The sequence below is a fragment of the Rhinopithecus roxellana genome, chromosome 6, assembly GCF_007565055.1.
Source record: "Rhinopithecus roxellana isolate Shanxi Qingling chromosome 6, ASM756505v1, whole genome shotgun sequence".
In the NCBI taxonomy this organism is placed as follows: Eukaryota; Metazoa; Chordata; class Mammalia; order Primates; family Cercopithecidae; genus Rhinopithecus; species Rhinopithecus roxellana.
This window is the reverse complement of record NC_044554.1, coordinates 138380456-138402649: the sequence shown is the minus strand read 5'-3', so window position 1 is coordinate 138402649 and position 22194 is coordinate 138380456. Positions and strand designations below refer to the sequence as shown.

Below are 22194 nucleotides of genomic sequence, written 5' to 3'. Positions count from 1 at the left end.
TTTTATTTATTTATTTATTTTTTTGAGACAGGCTCTGACTATTGCCCAGGCTGGAGTACAGCAGCATGATCGTGGCTCACTGCAACCTTCACTTCCAGACTCAAGGGATCCTGTCCCCTCAGCCTCCCAAGTAGCTGGGACCACAGGTATACACCACCACACCTGGCTAAATTTTGTATTTTTTGTAGAGTTGAGGCTTCACCATGTTGCCCAGGCTAGTCTCAAACTCCTGAGCTCAAGTGATCTTCCTGCCTCAGCCTCCCAAAATGCTAGGACTATAGGCACAAGCCACCATGCCTGGCCCAATTATTTTCTATTTTAGAAATGAGGAGGCCAGCGCAATGGTTCATGCCTGTAATCTTAGCACTTTGGGAGGCCAAGGCAGGAGGATTACTTGAGGCCAGTAGTTTAAGACCAGCCTGGACAACATGATGAAACCCTGTCTCTACAAAAAAAAAAAAAAAAAAATACAAAAATTAACAAGTAGTGGTTGTGCACGCCTGTGGTCCCAGCTACTTAGGAACCTAAGGTGGTAGAATCACCTGAGCCTGGGGAGGTCAAGGCTGCAGTGAGCCATGAGCACACCATTGCACTTTGGCATGGGCAGCCGAGTGAGATCCTGTCTCAATAGGTAGGTAGGTAGGTAGATAGATAGATAGATAGATAGATAGATAGATAGATAGAGGTCTAGCCTGATGGTAGAGTTAATGGAAGAGAGTGGGAATATTGACCAGCTTTTCAAGATATCGGCTTTTACCCAATATACCAACTGACTAGAATACTAGCTTCACTGTACACCTTTTTACCCAGGCAGAATAGCGCACTACCAAATATGTCTACATACTGTGACAAAGATGTCTAGGACCTGTGAATGTTAGTTTACATACCAAAAAAAGGACTTTGCAGATGTGATTAGATTAAGGATCTTGAGATGGAGGAGATTATTCTGCATTATCTGATGGCTCAATAATCCATTGGACCATTGGACAACGTAAGCAAAAGGTTCTTATAAGTGAAGGAGGGAGGCAGGAGAATCAGAGACAGAGAAGGTGATATAACTAACAGAAACAGAGGCCCGACAGGAAGACACAGATTTTGAAGATGCTATTTTGCTGGCTTTAAAGATGGAGGAAGTGGACACAAACCAAGAGGGAAGGTCTTGGGAGAGGAGGATGCCACTGGTATCTGGCAAGCAGAGGCCAGCAATGTTACTAAACATTCTATAATGAACAGGCAGCCTCCCTAAAATAAAGAATTATTTATGTGTCTTTAGTGCCAAAGTTGAGAAACTGCCTTGTTAGATACGTTAGGACCTCCTGCAAAGTACAGAATAGGTGAGAACAAACATCCAACTCTTGTTCCAGATCTTAGTGCAAAATATTTAATTTTTCATTCTGAAGTATGCTGTCAGCTGTACATTTTTTGTGGATACTCTTTTTAAGATGGAAGACCTTCCATTGTATTCCTACTTTGCTGAGAATTTTTACTATGAATGGTTGCAGAATTTTATCAACTGCTTTTCTGTATCTATTCAGGTGTTCAAATCGTTTTTAGTCTGTTAATATGGAAAGTTATTGATTAATTTTTAAATGTTAAAATGAATTCCTGGGATAAAACCAAGTTATATATTGCTGGATTCAATTTGATAAACTTTTAATATTTTTACATCTATGTTATGAGGAATACTGGTTTTATTACTTTATTACTTTCCTCCCAATCTGTGGTAAACTTTCTTAAATGTTTAACAGAAGTCACCAGTGAAGCGCAAACAGGCCTGGCTTTTTCTCTGTGAGGAGATGTTTAGACTGGGCACTGTGGTTCACACTTTTAATCTCAGCATTTTGGGAGGCCAAAGAGGGTGGATCACTTGAGCCCAGGAGTTCCAGAACAGGATGGGCAACATAGCAAGGCCCCATCTCTGCAAAACCTAAAAACAAATTAGCCAGGTGTGGTGGCATGTCCCTGTGAGTCCCAGCTACTTGGAAAGCTGATTACTCCCCAATCCCTGAAGTGGCAGGATTACTTGAGTCCATGGGGTCCAGGCTGCAGTGCATGTGGTTGCAACACTGCACTCCAGTCTGGGCAGCAGAGGAAAATCCTGGAGTCTCAAAAAAAAATAAAAATAAAAATAAAAAAGTTTGACTACAATTTCTTTTTTATTTCCTTTCTTTCTTTTGCCCAGGCTGGAGTGCAGTGGTGCAATCTTGGCTCACTACAACCTCCACCTCCTGGGCTCAAGTGATCCTCCCACCTCAGCCTCCCATGTAGCTGGAACCACAGGCACTCACCACCATGCCCAGCTAATTTTTGTATTTTTGGTTGAGATGAGGTTTTGCATGTTGCCTAGGCTGATTTCAAATTCCTGGGCTCAAGTGATCCACCTGGCTTGCCCTCACAAACTGTTAGGATTAATTTAATTTCTTTAATGTGTGTGTGTGTATGTGTGCGTGCGTGCACGTGCATGTGCATATTCCTACTTAGATTATCTGTCCATGTCTTCTTGAGTTAGCTTTAGTAGTTTCTGCCTCCCAATGAATCCATTTTATCAATGTCAAGTTTATTGGCATAAATTATTTCTCTTACATATTTTAACGTCCATAGGATCAGTGGTGGTATCCTTCTTAATCTTTATATTAGTAATTTATGTTTCCCCCCTTTTATCTTATTAGTCTGGCTAGAATTTTATCATTTTATGATTCAGAAGAACCAAATTTTGACTTTATTTTTTCTAGTTTTTTAAAAATCTATTCTTTATCATTCCCTTTTCTCTGCTTATTTTGGGTATAATTTGTCATCTTTCAATTTCATAAGGTAAGAACTTAGATTATTGATTTGAGGACTTTTTATTTATTTAATGTAAGCATTTAGTGCTATAAATTTCCTTTAAAAAATTTTCTAATTTCTCTTGTGATTTCTTCTTTTACCCAAATTTGGGGACTTGCCAGATATCTGTTTTGGATTTCTCAATTAGTTCCATTGTGATTAGAGGCACAATTTGTATGATTTCATCTTTTTAATTTGTTGGCCTTTGTTTTATGGCCTAGAATATTTTCTATCTTGGTAAATATTTCAAGTTCCCTTAAAAAACAAATATACATGCTGGTATTATTGGTGGTGTTCAGTAATATCAAATTGGTTAAGTTGGTTGAAAGTATTGTTCAAGTCTTTTAGATTCTTGCTGATTTTCTTCTTATTCTGTAAGCTACTATGAGATGATTTCCCTCTTCCAATGTAATTCCGTGTATTCTTCCATTATTTTCATGTTTCATTTTCACATTAAAATTTGTGAACTACACGGAATTTATCCAGGCACATATAGTAAGGTGTGGATCCAACTTTTGTTTTTCCTATCATGAATATTTTAGGTAGCACAATAAGCTCAGTTGGTATTTAATTAAAAAAATTTTTTTAGAGAATATGCATAATACATATCATACTTTAAAAAATCTAACATAAGTCTTTAAAATTAAAAGGGGAGTCAACATAGTGAAGAGAAAATAAGATGACAGAGCAAGGCAAACAATTTTTGAAAATACATTAAAAACTTACAACACACCCATCTTGTATATATAGTGAATATTATTATTCTTTTCTTCATTTTTATTAGAATTATATCCCTCTGAATAACCTATACAATCCAGAAATTGTTTTGAAGTCAGTTTACTGATTATCTTGCAAAACAAAGCAAACAAATGATAGCTAAGGCCATAAAACAATTGTTTATTTTACCTGGGAACTATGTTTCCTGGTTTTTTGCTCAAAGTAATGCCATAATTTGATTCTTTAATTCTTGAGATGTACTACTCTTTTAAAAATTGTTTTTATTTTTGTTTTTGTAGGGGTGGAATCTCACTGTGTTGCCCAGGCTGCAGTACTGTGGCTATTCACAGTTGCTATCATAGCTCACTACAGCCTTAAACTTCCTCTCGCCTCAGTCTCCCAAGTGACAGGGACTACAGGCACATACCACTGTGTCCAGTTTATTATTTCTTACTAGATTAATTATTTCTAATTAGTACTTGATTTTTCTGGATTCATTTATATATATATATCCATATATATATATATATATATATATAGTGTTTATTAGTCACAAATTTGACACAACTAGGAGTGTGCTATATTGTTTGGGGCAAGAAAGGTTCTATAAAGCACTGGTAGCTGAGGATAAATACATTTGTTTTGGTTTCTGATCCCCAAAATCCATGAGTAAAAGCAGAGAAGAAAGAAATCTAATATTTCATATTAAAAATTAATATTAGCTTCACCAAAGAAAAATAAGTAATTATATAACTTTTTCATTTATTAATTAGGCTATATGAAACTGCATTTCAATTCCAAAGGACTCATTTCTATAAGGAATTACACGTAATTTGAGTTTTAAGACTGCACAGTATCATTGAACAATGGAACACTCTCTAGAATAATTTTCTTTAATCCTGCAAATGTTCACCTTTTTAGAAGTAGGTTTTGTTTTTGTTTTATCTGGATTTTACTTGTGTTGCAGATGTTTCTTCAAGCCGCATCAGCTTTAGCTGTGAAATTAAAATGCCAACTCCATAGGGCTCATAAGTATTCTTGCAATAGCAGCTGTAGTTGCTGACAATTTGTGTTCACCTCTACTTGTCAGGCTGGGCAATGGGCATAGGTACTTCCTCCCCACAGTGCTTGTGCTACTGATGCTGCTGTCTTTTTATTTTTTATTTTTTTGAGACAGAGTTTCGCTCTGTTGCCCAGGCTGGAGTGCAGTGGCGTGATCTCGGCTCACTGCAAGCTCTGCCTCCTGGGTTCATGCCATTCTCTTGCCTCAGCCTCCTGAGTAGCTAGGACTACAGGCACCCACTACCACACCCGGCTAATTTTTTGTATTTTTAGTAGAGACAGGGTTTCACCTGTCTCTAGCCAGGATGGTCTCGATCTCCTGTGTTAGCCAGGATGGTCTCGATCTCCTGACCTCGTGATCCACCCACCTCGGCCTCCCAAACTGCTGGGATTACAGGTGTGAGCCACCGCCCAGCCTGATGCTGCTGTCTTGTTACCATCATTGTCTCTGATTCCCTGGGTTTGGGATGTGGAAAAGCAGTATTCTCACAGCTCAGGCTGCAATGATTTTTTTTCTGGTCCAGTGGTGACAGTAGAAGAGAACCCTGTGGAATCTCCCTGTTTCTTTAGACTTCAGTCCATTCTACTAGGCATGCTTTCCTTTTAAGGCCTTTGCTGTTGGTACTCCTTCGGCCTGGTTGTAACCCTGAGGTTCACTCCCCACTCGCTATTGATTCTTTTTTTTTTTTTTTTCCACACAGAGTTTCACTCTTATTGCCCAAGCTAGAGTACAATGGCGTGATCTCAGCTCACTGCAACCTCTGCCTCCCAGGTACAAGCAATTCTCCTGCTTCAGGTTCCTGAGTAGCTGGGATTACAGGAGCATGCCACTACACCTGGCTAATTTTTATATTTTTAGTAGAGACGGGGTTCACCACGTTGTCCAGGCTGGTCTTGAACTCCTGACCTCAAGTGATCCACCTGCCTCAGGCTCCCAAAGTGCTGGGATTAGAGGCGTGAGCCACTGTGCCTGGCCTCGATTTTCTGTTTAGATATCGCCTACTTAACCACGCCTCCCTTGACCATCCTGTTAGTATCGCCTAGCTCCTTTCCTATATTTTCTTCTCCACAGGGCATATCTTCTAATGTATTTTATAATATCTCTATGTGTTGATTTGTTTTTGCTTTTTTTTTTTTTTCTTCCCTAGAATATAAACTCCACAAAAGTTTAGATTTTGTCTGTTTCATTCATGTTGAGTCCAAAGTGCCTGAAATAGTGCCTGATACTGAATAGACATTTTGAATGAACAGTGCCTTGAAGTACGGCTTCTCTCTGCTTCCTTACCTCCTATGCAAGCTCCAGGATCTCACGGGAGAATTCACCATTAGGCCATAATAAAACTGGGCCCACTTCTCCATACCAGGCCTCAATTTGAAACACATATGCCCTTCCAGAGAAAAGGTAAAAACTCTCAGATCACTTCCCTGCTTCGTTTCTTCTTCCCATGGAAATACAGCTTCCCCCCTCCTCAACTACCCAGTCCTCTATCCAATGACCAAATTCAGTTCCTACTTTACTGGGGCTCCAGATTCTGTACCAACTCCTGTTTTCTGGGGACCTGCGTTTCACATGCAATCTCATATTTCAAAATTTTCAAAATGATCTGACCATAAACAGCTGTTTAATTTTGACCACTTAATGAGGATGAATTAAAAAATATTAAACTCAAATCTACTTATGCATAGATGTATTTGACCTTAAAATTAATAGTGCAATTAACTCATCAAATTTGAATAAAATGTCATAACACAAAACTTTCAAAGAGATGTATTTTAATAATTAAAGACAGCATTAGTGAAGTTTTTCTGTATGTATCTTTTATGATATTAAACATGTACTGTCAAATATCTATCTATCTAAGTGGATAACAATGCAATTCATTTTGTCATGAAAGAGCTGTGCTTTCAAAGGCTTTTAATAAGGTTTAAAAAAAGATAAAATTTCTCTTAGAAAATAACACGTAGGAGTTAATGGCATCAAAGTCCCATTGACTAAAGAAGGAAAATAGCAACAAATTGTTAAAGCCACTTTAACATAAACCTTATTGCAAGTATACAAATCTTTTGAACACAATCTATAGAAAAGAGAAAAACTTCCAAGGCATTACAACTTTTTCTCTGGCATGTTAAAAAACAAGTTTGACTAACGGCTAATGCATTATAAAATTTCCTATCTGACAAATCTCTCTAGATTATGCATAGTATTTTACTTTTGAAAGGTCATAAAAAAGATATAAATCAGTTTCCAGAAGAGCTAATATTGGCCCATAATGAAAGTTTCCTTCAGATTATTTGAATGTATTAATGTAAGAAAGCTCCAGTTTAAGAAGAATTTCAAACCAAAATTAAGCATTAAAAAATAGGCATTTGGTTGAGGTTATTTTTTATTTATTCATTTATGTTTTGATACAGAGTCTCTGTTGCCCAGGCTGCAGTGTGGTGGCACGATCCCGGCTCACCGCAACCTCAGCCTCCTGAGTTCAAGCAATTTTCTGGTCTCAGTCTTCTAAGTAGCTGGGATTACAGGTATGCGCCACCATGCCCAGCTAATTTTTTTTGTATTTTTAGTAGACACGGCGTTTCGCCATGTTGGCCAGGCTGGTCTCGAAATCCTGACCCCAAATGATTCGACTGCCTCAGCCTCCGAAAGTGCTGGGATTACAGGTGTGAGTCACTGCACCCGGCCTTAATTTTCTAAAGACAAATAAACAAAAAGCTTTTCCTGTTCCTCTCCCAAAAGAGCAATGAGATAACTGCCTTGTAATGTTTGTTTGCTTTTTACAAACACCAGTTTACCACTTGCTGGAATCCCAGCCCAGGAACCAGCCTGTGAATGTGGGTGGCTCATGGCCCTGTTTTATGATGACAATTGGTGTCCTCTTGTCTCTTCCAGAAGGGTCTGTCTCAAGGTACATTTTGGCTAAAAACAGTTGTAAAGACATATAAATTCAGTTAGTTTGGGTTAAACTAAAGTAACTGCAGATTGAAAATTCTTCGAATAAAAGTAATAAATTAAATTTCCAGAAGAACAAATAAATATTGGCCACATTGAAAATGAAAATTCGAATACAGTTCTTCAAATGAAAGTAATAAATTAAATTTCCATTGACCAGGTAGACAAATACAATTTCTTTTTGATTTCTCTCATCTGCCATGAAAAGCAACATGCGAGTCTCATCAATGCCCAAAAAAATTCCAAGTTTTATAGAATTGTTCTGGTGGCATAATTATTGTTACACTTTTCAGTAAAAGGAAAATTGTGCCAGAAAGAACAGCTTTAGTCAAAAGGAAGTTTACAAAATCTGGCTTATCACAGTCATGGAGGTTTTACTCTTATCATAATAAAACAAAGGTTGAAATGAATTTAAGTTTTTCAGGTTAAATTGATATAATTCTATTCCAAATTAGATAACAAAACATATTTTTTCTTGTGCCCATCTGGAAATTCTCCAGTTCAAAAAATCCCATTACTCTTTAGTTTTGAGGAGGAATGCTAAGCTACCTCTTGATTTTGAAATGTAGTTTTGTAAGACATGGTGGCAAAGAGCAGTCAGACACTCGGTCATAATGGTGCCTGGTTACTGTTATAATTGTCCATCAATTGAGCTTACCAGACTTCAGAGATTCTTTTTTCTCAACTTCATTAGCATCTTTGCCAATCCAAATAAATATCTGAAAAATGAAACAATAACAACATGTATGGTTTCTGGGTTGTTGACTCAGGCTAGGCCCTGTGTAAAGTGCTTCACACACACTGCTCATTGAATCCTCACAACATCCGCAGAAGTTAGGGACGTGGAGGCAGTGGCCCAGAAAGGTACCATCACTTTCCCAGTGTTCACACTCATCAGGAGACACCTAAACTTACATTTAGCCAGTTTCACTCCAGATTTCACACTGGGATATTTTATGTTTACATGGTATTTTCTAGTTTGTAAAGTGATCTTTCACAAAAACAACAGATTGTCTGGGTGGATTTTTTTTTTCATCCACCCGCTAGGTTGTGACAGCAGTCAGTCGAAGGAAACAAAAATATTTCACCTCCGAATCCACTTCTCTGACATATTTTGAGATGGCTGTTCAGAGGGCTTGCAAAGAGAAATAGTCCTGCAAAGCTGCCTTTTGTGGGGGAAGAGCTGCATCTATAGAGAATCTGCATTGGTGCAGCCGGGCTTTCTCTGAGGCCCTCCCTTTTTGGGATCTAGGGAAGATTAACTGAGAGTCTCACACCCTTAAAGGTCTGAAAGAAACATTTACCATCTATACTTTATGTGAGGTTTGATTCATAACAAGACCACCTTTCCTAGCCAGGCCTCTTCTCCCATAACCAGTTTTGCCATCCTCCAATGCCCCATTCTTTCTGTAACTTCCAAATGATACAAAAGCATCAACCATCCAGCCATTTCTTCAATTCTTGCATTCTGTATGACTCCTGTGCACATTAATATATTTATATGCCTTTTCTCCTATTAATCTGCCTTTTATCAACTGATTTTTATATGAACCTTTGGAAAGTGAAGGGGAAATTTTCCCTTGGCTCTTACACAGTCATTATCCCCATTTCCTAGGTGTGGATCTTGGCTGGAAGGGACTACATGTAGACATAGAGCTTATCTGTGGGTGATCCCAGACTCCCTCCAGGAACCTCTGACATAAGGTTAGTGTTTTCCTCTTCTAGTAGCGTGCCCTCCCTATAAGATGTTGGTAAAAATGCTATAATGTTTAGTATTTACATAGCATTTTTTAAAAAAAATTGATATAATTATATAATTATACAATCTGTATATAACCTTCTCCTTGTCAAATGTGTGGGTGGGAGTATTTTAATGCTGAAAAAATTTCCTGAATTACCTTATATTGAAATCACTTTAAAATCACTTGTGGCAGAGCAATTTTGGTCAGTTATGTTTAGACTGTATTCTAGTTCGTACTGAAAGTGCTGAAATATTCGTGTGCAGGGCACAGAACAAACCATGACAGCATGGTAATGTAAATAAAAAGTATGACTTTAAAAAATGAAATGTGGGTTGGTAAATATTCTAAAAAGTATCCATGATTACAGAAACAAGAGTTGACTACAAATGAGAAAAATTAAATATATATCTGAATAAGGAAGTGTAATTCTTCTTTAATTCTTAAATACACAAGAGTGTTTTATTGACCTGGAGATTTAAATCTCATCTAGAAATAAGTACTCCATTCACTTGGCAAGAATCTGAGGCTGGGCCCTCAAGTCAAACATGGTCATTGTAGATCAGAAGCTAGGGTGTGATATAACTGAATGGTTTATCAGTTGGGAACAAACTTAAAAGGAACAATCTTTGTGCTTGCCTCTAAGACTAGGCCTAATTCAGATAAGCATTTCATACTTGTTCTATATAATTGAGTTCATAATATATTTAGTTTTCTCTTTCACTGTTAATTTACATAGAGGTTAAAAACCTATGAGATGTGGCATATCAAATCACCATTAATTTCCTTGAAAATTAAGATAAATGAAACAGTAACATATTTTACTGTGTAGATTCAAAACTATTCTGCCTGTTTCTTCCCCAGGGGAGGGGCACCCGTGACTTCTTGTCAAATTTCAAGAGAAATTTTGAATATGTTGGTTTCCTCAATAGCATTGTACCCCCACGACACTGTACACATGAATACACTTATTAAATGAATTATAAACAAATTAAGAATGAGTAACTTTTACAAATAAATGAAAAATAAATGTTTTTTTTTTTTTTTTGCCTATAACTGTAAAGCCAAAGATGGTAGCTCTGGAATTATTTTCATAGGAAGAAATCAACTTGCCATATGTATTAGTTTCATTTTTTACCAAATGTATGTGTATTTTTAACACAGCCTAAATCTCTAGGCTCATTTATATCTAGATTTACCATTTCTCAAAGCAAGTTCTGTCATCTTCCAACCAAGAATGCATTCTCTTGTTATGAACAAAATGTAGTTGTACCTGTTCCCAAGCATCTAGTAACATGACATCATCTTCCGCTAAATCATCCTGGGTGAAATCTCCTGGAACCTCTTCAATCTGAAAGGTATAAAAAGCTATATGAGCAAACAGTAAAGCAGTGATTTTTCTAATACATAGGATACAAATGCCCTGTATTTTTTTTTTTTTTTAGTATAGTGAAAATAAAATTTGGTAGTAATTTTTTTCTTCTTTTTCAGGTAATAAAATTTTAAATATTTGATCATTAATTTGACATCACAAACTGGTGGTATTTTATTTGACCAGCACAGTATTTAATACAAACATTGCATTTGTGAAATTAAATAATTCAAATATAAAGCTGGTGGAACCTTAAATTATTCTGAGCTTTGAGAGGAATGTGGCTATATGGCCTGAGTCTTGAGGCATGCACTCAAGTTTTTGCCTTTTTTTCTGCAAATAATTCGGAAGACCAAAGGGTGCAGAGCTAAGACCCCCCTCAGATCACCACTCCTCACAAAGTAAAAATGTATTCTTCCTTGGAAAGTATTAATAGCAATCTGTAACCAATCAAATCACTGTCAGTATGCACTGGTCTTATATAAAAAAGTACATAAGCCTGCTATAATTTCTCTGTTTCTGCCTAGTGTCAGTGAAACTTTAACTCCTCCACTTTAAAACACTGGCCTCATTCATTTGGAGTCAGTGTTTCCCGGGTAGCTATCCTCAAGCCTGGCATTTCAATAAACTATATATTGAATCATATTTTCTAAATCTCATCCTTAAGGTTGACACATTTGAATGCCCACATATATAGTCAATTTGCTCACAATCCTCTGTACTTCCAGTCCCTTATGACTAATTGTTTCACAGATTTAAGTTGCCTATCTAGTTCCTAAAAACATTTGAGTTTATAGTCCAAGTATTAAATTATCTTTCATTTTGTAGGTCAAGATTACTTTTAAAAAATCAATAGGGCCGAGCATGATGGCTCATGCCTATAATCCCAGCACTTTGGGAGGCCAAGGCAGGTGGATCATGAGGTCAGGAGTTCAAGACCAGCCTAGCTAACAGGTGAAACCCCGTCTCTACTAAAAATACAAAAATTAGCCAGGTGTGGTGGCAGGCGCCTGTAGTTCCAGCCACTCAGGAGGCTGAGGTAGGAGACTTGCTTGAACCTGGGAGGTGGAGGTTGCAGTGAGTCAAGACTGTGCCATTGCACTCCAGCCTGAGCAACAGAGGGAGACTCTGTCTCAAAAAAAAAAAAAAAAAAAAAAAAGAAAAAAGAAAGTCAATAGGCCTGGTCATTTTAATAATCAAAAAGATGACATTATAACATAATATTGCACGTACAATTTTTTTATTTTTATTTTTAATTGTGTTAAATTATAGTTATAGCATTAAACGGTAATGGGAGTAATAGGAGGGTTAGCTTCATCCACCCAATACCAATGGGCATGTATTAATCTAAAGTTCGGTATTTTTAGAGAATTCTGGGTGAAAACCCCCTTGGATCCTTAAGGCAGGAGTTTGGATTATGGTTCCCAGTTCTTTATTCACTCCCTCTGGCATGTGACTCTGCAGTGCTGTGGAGCTGACTGGGGCCTTGGCCATGTCATATTAGCAAAGGTGACTCAGCAAGGGCCTTTTTGTGTCTTTGGCTTTGTCACTGGTAAAACATGTATAAACCCAAAACATGCGCCCAGCATAGATGAACCTAGTTCCAGGCAGCCTGCAGACATCTGAGCATGACAATTCATGTTTGTTGTGATCTGATGAGATTTTGAGATTGTTATACAAAATAAAAAAAAAAAAACCTTGACCATTTAGAGGGCAAAGGATTTGTTTATATTATTTTTATAGGACATATACCAATCACATAATGATTTTAAAAAGAAAAACTTTAAATAGCAGTTACTTGATGTCAGGCACTGTTCTAATCTTTTATATGCAACAGCTAATTTAATATTCTCAACAACCCTATGAAGTAGGCACTATGATTACCACCATTTTAGAGTTGAGACTACAGCCCAGATAGGCTCAGTAATCAGCCTAAAGTCACACAGCCAGCAAGTACTAACACCAGGTAAGTGACAGCACATGGGCAGATTGGTTCCAAAAGCTGTGCTTTTAGCTAACAAGCTCTGCTGCCTTGTAGCTGCCTTGTAGGAATCTACACGTGTAAAGCCTACTTTCTAATAGTAATTATAAGATTAAATACTTGTTAGCAACAATCCGTTGCCTTAAACTGTAAAGGGAGCAGAAGGGGTTCCAAACATCAAACAAGAAAATGAGTTGGTGCAGAGAAAATTTATATTTCTCTTAAAGGCTAATATATGTGCATAACAAAAAGCCAAAGACTAACAATTCTTTTTTTTAAACACACTGAGAACAAAGCCTAGGTACTTATTTTTGTAAAGTACATCTTTCTTGGAAACAAACATCTAACTTATAGCAATGTTAATAAATAATTATAATAAGAAATTATAGAAGCATATGCTGAAAAATAAGTTGCTTGGATGCAATATCAAGTTACCAGTCAAAACAATAAAACAGCAGATTTTTCTGATGACAAATGCATAAAATATAGCAAGTTCAGGGATTTCCTGTAAAGTAGGTGAGCAAATTGCGGTATACAGCAACCAAATATTTATCTCAATGCACTGTTTAAATCTTTAACTTGTAGGTCAAATTATTTATAAGCTTCAAGGGGGACTTGAACCACTTCATCTCAAATAATTTTATTTCTAGTAATCAAAATATCTGGCAAAATACATGGGAAATTTTCTTTCCTGTGTTGAAAAATAAAGTTTGCATTTATTCACTAGGACATGTTGACCAAAATCTGTAGATCAAATTTTATATAAAAGAGGAATTCATTCTTTAAATGAAAAATTTAGCAAAAACTTAGCACGTGAAACAGAGAAAGTATAACTTTTTTTTTGAAATTTAGGTGACAGGCTGTGGTTCAGGATGATATTTCAGAGTCCAGTGTAAAATCACTCTTGTATTCTTTTGTATTGGATGTTTGTTTCCCCCGAGAATTCCTATGTTAAACCCCTAACCCCCAATGGCATGGTAGTAGGAGGTGGGGTCCTTAGGAGGTAATTAGGTTCAGATGAGGCCATTAGGGTGCAGTGCCACTGCTTAGCGTCCTTATAAGGAAAGACCGAGGCTAGAGCTTGCTCTCTTGGCCATGTGAGGACACAAGAAGGCTAGAAAGTGGTTCCCTCACCAGACATCAGATCTGCTGGTGCCTTAATCTTGGACTTCTCCGCCTTCAGAACTGTGAAAAATAAATGTTTGTGGTTTAAACCACACAGTCAATGGTATTTTTGTTATAGGAGCTTGAACTAAGACATGCATACACATACTTCTAATTTTACTTCTAACTGACTGGAAGTCAAAGTTTGTAAATGACTATGAAATAAAACATTCCTGTTGATGTCAGTTAATTTGTAACTGCATATATAGCTTTCTGTGATTTTTGCTCAATGATCATAATATTTCCATAATATTTTTAATTCAGTCAATATGGTGAAAAATTTAGTCCGCTGGGAAATTGACATGTAAAATTTACATAGTTCGATCAGAAATAATGATTGCTGCCCATAGAAAATGCCAAATTATTAAATCAACAAATCTAGCCACATATATATTCATACAGCAACTGCATGCTCACACAGGTGTAAAGTAGCTGGTACTTTTAAGAGCAGCTTAATCTATATAGGACATCACAACATTAATGCTTTCACATTAATTACATCATTAACCCTTAAAAACACCCTGGGTAAGGAACAGAAAGCCAAATACTGCAGGTTCTCACTTATAAGTGGGAGCTAAATGATGAGAACACATGGGCACATAGAAGGGAACAACACACACTGGGGCCTATCAAAGGGTGGAGTGTGGGAGGAGTGAGACGATCAGGAAAAATAACTAATGGGTACTAGGCTTAATAACTGGGTGATGAAATAGTCTGTACAACAAATCCCCATGATACAAGTTTACCTATGTAACGAACCTACACATGTACCCCAGAACTTAAAATAAAAGTTAAAAAAAAACCCTGTGTAGAGCAAAGGTTGTTACCATGGTTTGCAGGCAGGCGGAAACTGAGATTCAGAACAGTAGCATGTCTGAAAGTGTCAGAGCCACATGGGACTGCCCCTCCCGGCGTTGTTAGGTTCTATCCCACTCTTGTTTGTTTGTTTGTTTGTTTGTTTGAGATGGAGTCTCACTCTGTTGTCCAGGCTGGAACACAGTGACGCCAGTGGCATGATCTTGGCTCACTGCAACCTCTGCCTCCCGGGTTCAAGAGATTCTCCTGTTTCAGCCTCCCAAGTAGCTGGGACTATAGGCACGCACTACCATGCCTGGCTAATTTTTGTATTTGTAGTAGAGATGGGATTTCACCATATTGGCCAGGCTGGTCTCAAACTCCTTGAACTCATGATCCACCCATCTCGGCTTCCCAAAGTGTTGGGATTACAGGCGTGAGCCACTGCGCCCGCCCCCACCACGCCCCCCCCCCCTTTTTGTTTTAGGATGGAGTTCCGTTCTTGTTGCCCAGGCTGGAGTGGAGTGGAGTGGCACAATCTTGGCTCACTGCAACCTCCGCCTCCTGGGTTCAAGTGATTCTCCTGCCTCAAGCCTCCCAAGTAGCTTGAGTTACAAGCATGCACCACCACACCCAGCCAATTTTTGTATTTTTAGTAGAAACAGGGTTTCTCCATGTTAGTCAGGTTGGTCTCAAACTCCTGACCTCAGGGGATCCGCCTGCCTCGGTCTCCCAAAGTGCTGGGATTACAGGCACGTGCCACTGCACCCGGCCCTATCCCACTGTTTTTAAAGACACTTACAATGAATCTTCCAGTTTTGTTAGAGCAGCCATAAAGCCGAGGAGGATGGTCTTCAGCCTGGGTCTCCAGTAGTGGTGAGGTCTGGTAGTCTTTTTTCCCTCCAAGGGAACTCCAAAACTCCTCTGTGGAAAACACACTCAGTTATCCAGTGCATTTTCAGGAACACATGCTTGCTGTTGCTTTATATCAACAAATATCATCTCACTTTGGTTTCAATGTTGAGAAGTTACTTAAAGAAATCAGGTACCATCACCCACCCACCTTTGCAACTAATGGAGAGATTGTTAACCCTTATAAGCCATTAGAAAGTGACTTTTTGGTGAAAAAAAGATGATTGGCAATCATATCAATATAAAATCTAGTTAGTGCCCTTGGCCCCACAGCACACACCTGGCTCCCTGCCTTCTTGGATCCGTAAGGTTTTGCACTTGAGGACACTTGCTACATACTCTGCTCCTTTCTCCTCCTCCTGGCTAGCACCTTTTCCTATCCAGATGTAGCCACTATTTTGTGGCAGTTTAAGGACAAAAACATCGTTAGAATTCAGTGAATGTGCATCAACATCAACCTGGAATATGAAGAAAAATAAAAACAGTGATTGAAATTCATTGCTGCTCCCTCAATAAACATGTCCTAGAAGCTGTGACTGTGGCAAACCATACATAGCCTTCTGCCCTATCCCAGGAAATTAATTCAGGGCAGCTCTGGGACACCACTATGGTGTTTTAAACCCTAGAGTAGGAGCACTTTGGTCTGTGTCACTTGTGAATTTGTGACACTGTGTCCTTCTCTGTGAGAACTTGTCTGACCGTATGACTGTGCTACTATGTCACTGGCATGACTTTCTGCATAATTGTCGAACAAGTGTGATATGTGATTCCAGAAGGAGGAATAAGAACCAATAAGCAAGACTGAGGGGGAGTAGCTGAGACGGAGGAGGAAAACAAGAGTGTAGTGATCTTGAGGCCAAGTGAGGAAAATGCTTCAAGAAGGCAGGCGTGATTTGCTGTGCCAAATGGTGCTGCTTGGCCATCCACACTGCACTGCCGGGGTGAAGGCATCCACGATGTGGAGAGTTGAATTTCACCAGGTTTCTCAGGAGCCTGTCCAAGGAGAGAACACTAGAGGAGGAAGGAACGGCTGTTAGAAGTTTTAAAGGCATGTCCAGGAATTGGGAACATTCAGGAAAATGGTTAAAATCCTCTCCCAGCAGGAATGAGGCCTCACAGACCAAGCTCAAAGGAATCTATCAGATGTGATGATGGAGAATTACAGGAACCAAGTCTGGCTTCCAATTTCTAATATATACATCTCATTATGGGTACAGAGGAAAGAGCCAGGATGGATAGAAGGCGACAAAGGACCTATGCCCAGACTGGTGTGAGATCAGGAAATGAGATCTAAAACAGAACCTTATAAAGACTTAGCCTGCCAGGAGATAAAGACAGGAAGACTCGTGAAATGATCTTGACTGGTGCATTTCAGAGAGTCTGGGAATGTGAAAGCTGGTTTGAGAGGCTGCAAGGAAATAAAGAGATGCACTGCAAGCAGCTGATGAGGTCTCACAAAGGAATGTCCACTGGGGAAGAGATCAGAATGTAGGAATGGTGCATTTTGGTTGACTTTCCCATCTGAAATCAACTGAGAATGCCCATAGATAATGAATGCCTAAATGTCATTTTGATAGTTTTTAAATGTCAAAAAATAATAGTCATAATTAAACATAGAAGAATCCGTGCACAGAAGGTTCTGGATGAGATCAATACATATGCTGGCATTTAAACCATATGACTAAATGAGACCATGGTGAAGGGGCCAAGGCCGAGGCTTGGAGTGCTGAAGAACTTAGAGGTCAAACAGAAGAGGAAAACACAGCAAACTGGCCCGAGAGGAGTGGCCGATAGGTTAGGAAGAAACCATGGTAAGTGTGGGGATACATTCACCTAGTGAAAAAAAGAAGTGCTCAATAAAACTGGAAAGGCTGACTGGCAAATGCTAGTGGGAAGCTGAGAAAAACGAGATCAGAAAAGTGACCTTTGATTGTGGCATGCGGCAAGTCACTGGCAAACTAGATAAAAACCAATTCAGTGGACTAGTGGGATGGACACCTGATTGAGGTGGTTTTAGAGAGAACTGGCTTTAAAAAGTAGAGATGATGAGTGAGTGAAAACACTCAAGACAAACCTTTCAATGATATGTGCTCTTAAGAAGGACAGAGAAATGATGCAGTAGCTAGAGAAGGTAATGGTCAAGGTCAAGACACAGTTTTTAAAGAAATGACAGGAGGTTTTCGTTACAGCCATCTTTGTAGCTCAAAGTGAATGATTCCACATAGAAAAATAAATTGATGATACAGAATGAAAGGAGATTACTGCCTGTAATCATGATGAACTAGAAGTGGAATAAATGCACGGGAAAGACAGAAATCCAGGAGATTTCTTAGGAAAGCAAGAAACGGAAGGATCTGGACAGAAGTTGGTGGCCAGGTGGGCGGAGGAGGAATTGGGCCTTAGATAGGAGGGATAGTCTATGTAATAAACATTTAATAAATTATTTATTGATACATAACTGTATGCAAATACATTATTCATTGCTAATTTATGGGTAATAGTATATATGTAATATGTATAGTATATAATCACTTATAAGACACTTCACATATGGAAATTCCTAATATAAAGTATTTATTAACTTAAAAATATAAATAAAAATTTGATATTTATTTCATAAAAGAGGAAGGAAAGAGAATATATACACAGATGCAGACAAATTGATAAAGTTGCAGGGGAGTAGATAAGATGATTTATGCCTGATTTATCTTCTCTGTGAACTCTAAATTAAAGTTCTGGGGGATCTGGGGAGAAAGGAGGACATGAAGGGTGGGGTGTGAAGGAGGCAGCAGGTTCCTGGATTTAGCTACAGGCCTGGAGAATTGCCAGAATGTGCATTCTGGAGTAAAGGAGCCAAAGGACAGGAGAGAGTTGTCAGAGATTAGATGACTGGAACAGATTTCTGAGGAGCTATAGTTATTGCAAATGGCAAAATTTAGTATAGGACCATGTGAGTATGAGATGAAATGTGGTCAAGGGAAAGACTGCTGGAAGAGAGAAGCCGAAGAGATGGAAATAGTGAAATAATGGCTGAAGTCATCAAAGAAGAGGAGAAGGACTGGCAGTTCAGTCTATGAAAGCACAAGAGGTCTGGAGGAGAGAAAGTCTGATACAAAGGAGAGAGGCAAGATAAAACCAAAGAGGTAAGGGTGAGCAGCGGGGGAACTTGTCTAGCCCCATCCTTGAGGCCGTGGTGAGTGGGCCTTGGGAAAACACAAGTTCCACTTGAGAGGGCTGCAGGGGAATCTGTCCTCAGAGGACAGTCGTAGAGAAATCAGGTGCAGGGAGAGGGAGGCTTAGAGAAGAGGTCGCAGGTGGAGGGATGAGATGACCAACCTGGGTTTAAAGCGTCTGCTGATTGACTTGTATGGAGGGGGAGTTTGAGGGACAGCTCCAGGCTTGATATGCAGAGTATGCCGGGCAGTGTAAGGGTGATGTGAAAGACTTGGATTTCAATGGTGACTGGGGTGACAGGATTGTCCTAAGGTCAAAGCACTTAGCTATTTAAAAACCTGGGTAGACTGGCCTTGTCTATACCTGGAGGTCTCCTTATCTTATGGCACCATGGCATGGGGTCTGATTTCTCTCCCAGCTGCTGTCAGAAACAGCTCATGGGGCCAGTTCAGTTACGGTTCTGGTCCAGTGTGGTGGGACATGCCTCCCATATTTGTTACACTTGTGCAAACGAGGGCCTTCCCTCTCAAATGTCTCCAGTGTGGTCAATCACCTGACCATCACCCGTGATCCATCCACCTCAGGCCTTTCAAGATGGAGCTTAAGCAGCCTCATGCTTTTGACAGCTAATTTGTGATAGTATTCTTAAAAATTTATTTGTTTGGGTTCAATGCAGTTGAAAAATGTGAGAGGCCTGGCATCTGGAGTTTTACTTTTTACTCAACTCTCCTGCTATTAGTGTTTTTAAAATTTTGAATAGTGGATTAATTATAGAAATGAAGGGAGTTTATTTGCCAAGTTTTTAAAGTCTAATATTTGCTGATGGCTCAGGTCCATTGGGAAGTCCACAACTAGGACACGTTTTATGAAATGCATGACATTACCTCCACAATTCTGGTGATAGATGCCAGGTTTCTCCGGACTTGAAAGAGGCGTGTAGGGGGAGCAGGTGCCTGACCTCCTTTCTTTGATGTTCCATTCTTGTAAATAATGAGCGGTTTGTCTTTGAACAAACTCAGCAGGTGAATAGGCTCTTTGCCTTGGGAGACTCGGATCTGATGGGGGAGAAGGGGAATAAAAGAAATATAATTAAGAGTACTGTGAAAGAAAGTTTTAGTTCCAAATGTGTTCTTATGTTTTCTTTTTGAAAATAAAACAAAAAATAAAAAGTCAAGAGCAGGAGAAATGATGATTAACAGAAAATACAGGTTAATGAAAATCAGTTTTCCTTGTTGACTTAAGAATCTTTTGTTTTTGCAGGCACGGTGTCCCTGAGTAGTTTCTTGTCAGAGGAAACATCACCATGCTCCAATACTTTCTGTTTTTGAAAAGTATGAAGATGTAAGTTTGTTTGTTACATCTCCAAAAGAGACAAGGTAACACCAAAGTGCTGGTGTCTGCGACCTTATGTGAAAATCTTGAAGTGAAAATCGCTCTTCTTTCAAGGGCGCCAGTAACACTTACAGATACTTACAGAGGTACTAGAATCTCATGTTTTTGGATCTGGTTCAGAAGGTTAAGAGATGTGCATTCAAATGCTTTACAACATAAGATGATCCCAAATCATACTCATTATTTCTATATCTCTGTATTTGTAAAATAAAAAAAATTACACACACACACACAGATTTCTATACAAGCATTAAAAACGGGCAAAAATAAACAGAATATGTTTTCTACTTTTTAACTTACCTATAGAAATGTAATAGTAGATATGCTCAATATAAGAAACTTTAAAAAATAAGACTTTTTAAAAAATAAGTCTTTTTTTTAAAAAAAAAAGACTTTTCAGGATGAGGAAATTGAAAAAAAAGGGAAATTATTTGCTTGATTTTATTTATTAGCCCCAAATATTGGATTAGAATTTCCTATTTCTTGCACAAACTATTGATGCATTTACATAAAGAGTTCAAATTTCATGTCAGTCTCCCGTTGTTTTCATTTGTTCTGCCCTATGCGAAAATTGAACTGTCTCACTTCCCCTGGTTTGTCTTTTTCTAGAAGCCAGGTGAATGGGAATGCTGATGCATGTACCATTAGAGGGAGGCCTAAAGGCACTGAAAATAATTGACTTCATAAATATATTTCAATTAGTAGGAATTCAAATAAGTGAGCAGCAAATTATGGAAATGTTTTGTCAGTTATGGTCTCACAAATACCTAAAACTGTTGGCTTAGCATTTCATAGAACATGGAGAAAACTTTAATTGCCAACATAAGAGAAAGTGAAACACTGATTAAGGCCCATCTCTTACTGTCAAAGGAGAATAAGAAAGAAAAAAGATTGATTAAAAGTAATTTTAATGGTTAATATGTTCTACAAAGGAGCGTTGAAAACCACTATACCTTAGTTTTTTCATGCATTATTGTAAGCTACTGCCATCTAGTGATTAAACTAAAAATTACCATTTTGTTGTCAATTTAGGATTCAACTGGCTAACAATTCATGGAAATTCATAATCGAGTGTATCAAATATAGTACTATGAAATATGAAATATGTAAGAAAATGCATATCTTCAAAGTTTTTTGTAATAGTTTGGTAAGTAATAACTTAAAGATCAACTAAATTTCATAGAATTGAGTGCATTTAAATAATTCAGTCATCTCATTAATTTGTTAATTAAAAATTAGCAAGTTATTTTTAAAAAGTTAATATGCACCTTTAAATTTAGATTTAACTTGTTTTATGTGTCTACTAACTTGTATCAAGATGGGAAGGAAACCAGCTGGAAGACTAACTTCAGCCTCCACATCTTACACTTTATGTTCTAAAGTGTCTAACTTGCCTCTCTATTTAATTCTTATATTAATATAAGCAATTACACACTTACAAAGATTTGAAAACAAGACAGAAAAACCCTTTTGTACCATATAGAATCTTAGCTCCCTTGACACCAGGAATGAGGAAGTTAAACAGGCACAACCATGCAAAGGGAGTGTTTAATGCTGCTGTATCAGAAACATCACTGCACTGGCCAAGTGAGCACCTGCTTTCCGTTTGAACTCTAATCTGTAAGATGCTTTTCCCACCAGATGGGAGCAGATGGCTTCTCAAAAACTGGCCAAAGACAACAGGCAGGCATAAAACAGGCAGCAGTGTGCGCAGTTCCAGCTAGGAAGACACAGGGAATGAGAGAGAGGGAAAGAGAAAGCTCCAGCCGGTTGTAGGGAAAAGGAACAAGCAAGTGCCCTCTCCCAGAATGAACAAGAAAGCAGACAGACACACTGGGGCACACTAGAGGAAAACAGGGTCTCCTTGAAGTCTGTATGTCAGTTACACAGTAAGGGAATTTAAAAAACAATGACCCAAACTTTTTCATGGTAACTAATAAGGGTCCTGAAACAAGTAGCAGATACTCCACCATAAATATAAAAGGAGGAGCAGCTGAACTTAGGAGAGGACAGAAGGTTGAACCAGGCTAGAAACAGCAGTCTCTTAGACACAGTGAGATCTAGAACTAGACATTGATATTGTCTGACATTGTGTAACATTTAAAGTTTT

General features: G+C 38.4%; 1 protein-coding gene across 1 annotated transcript in view; it reads right to left on the bottom strand.

The window, feature by feature from the left end:
• Nucleotides 1-6500: 6500 nt before the first annotated feature.
• SCIN (scinderin) overlaps nt 6501-22194 on the bottom strand; it is an 86284-nt gene continuing 70590 nt past the window's right edge. The window contains exons 11-16 of the mRNA XM_010381589.2: nt 19577-19747; nt 15799-15976; nt 15409-15530; nt 10568-10645; nt 8214-8274; nt 6501-7522 (exon numbers count right to left, since the gene is read on the bottom strand). Coding sequence (XP_010379891.1) covers nt 7395-7522; nt 8214-8274; nt 10568-10645; nt 15409-15530; nt 15799-15976; nt 19577-19747 — 738 coding nt within the window. The 3' untranslated portion in view covers nt 6501-7394. The remainder of the gene's footprint in view (nt 7523-8213; nt 8275-10567; nt 10646-15408; nt 15531-15798; nt 15977-19576; nt 19748-22194) is intronic.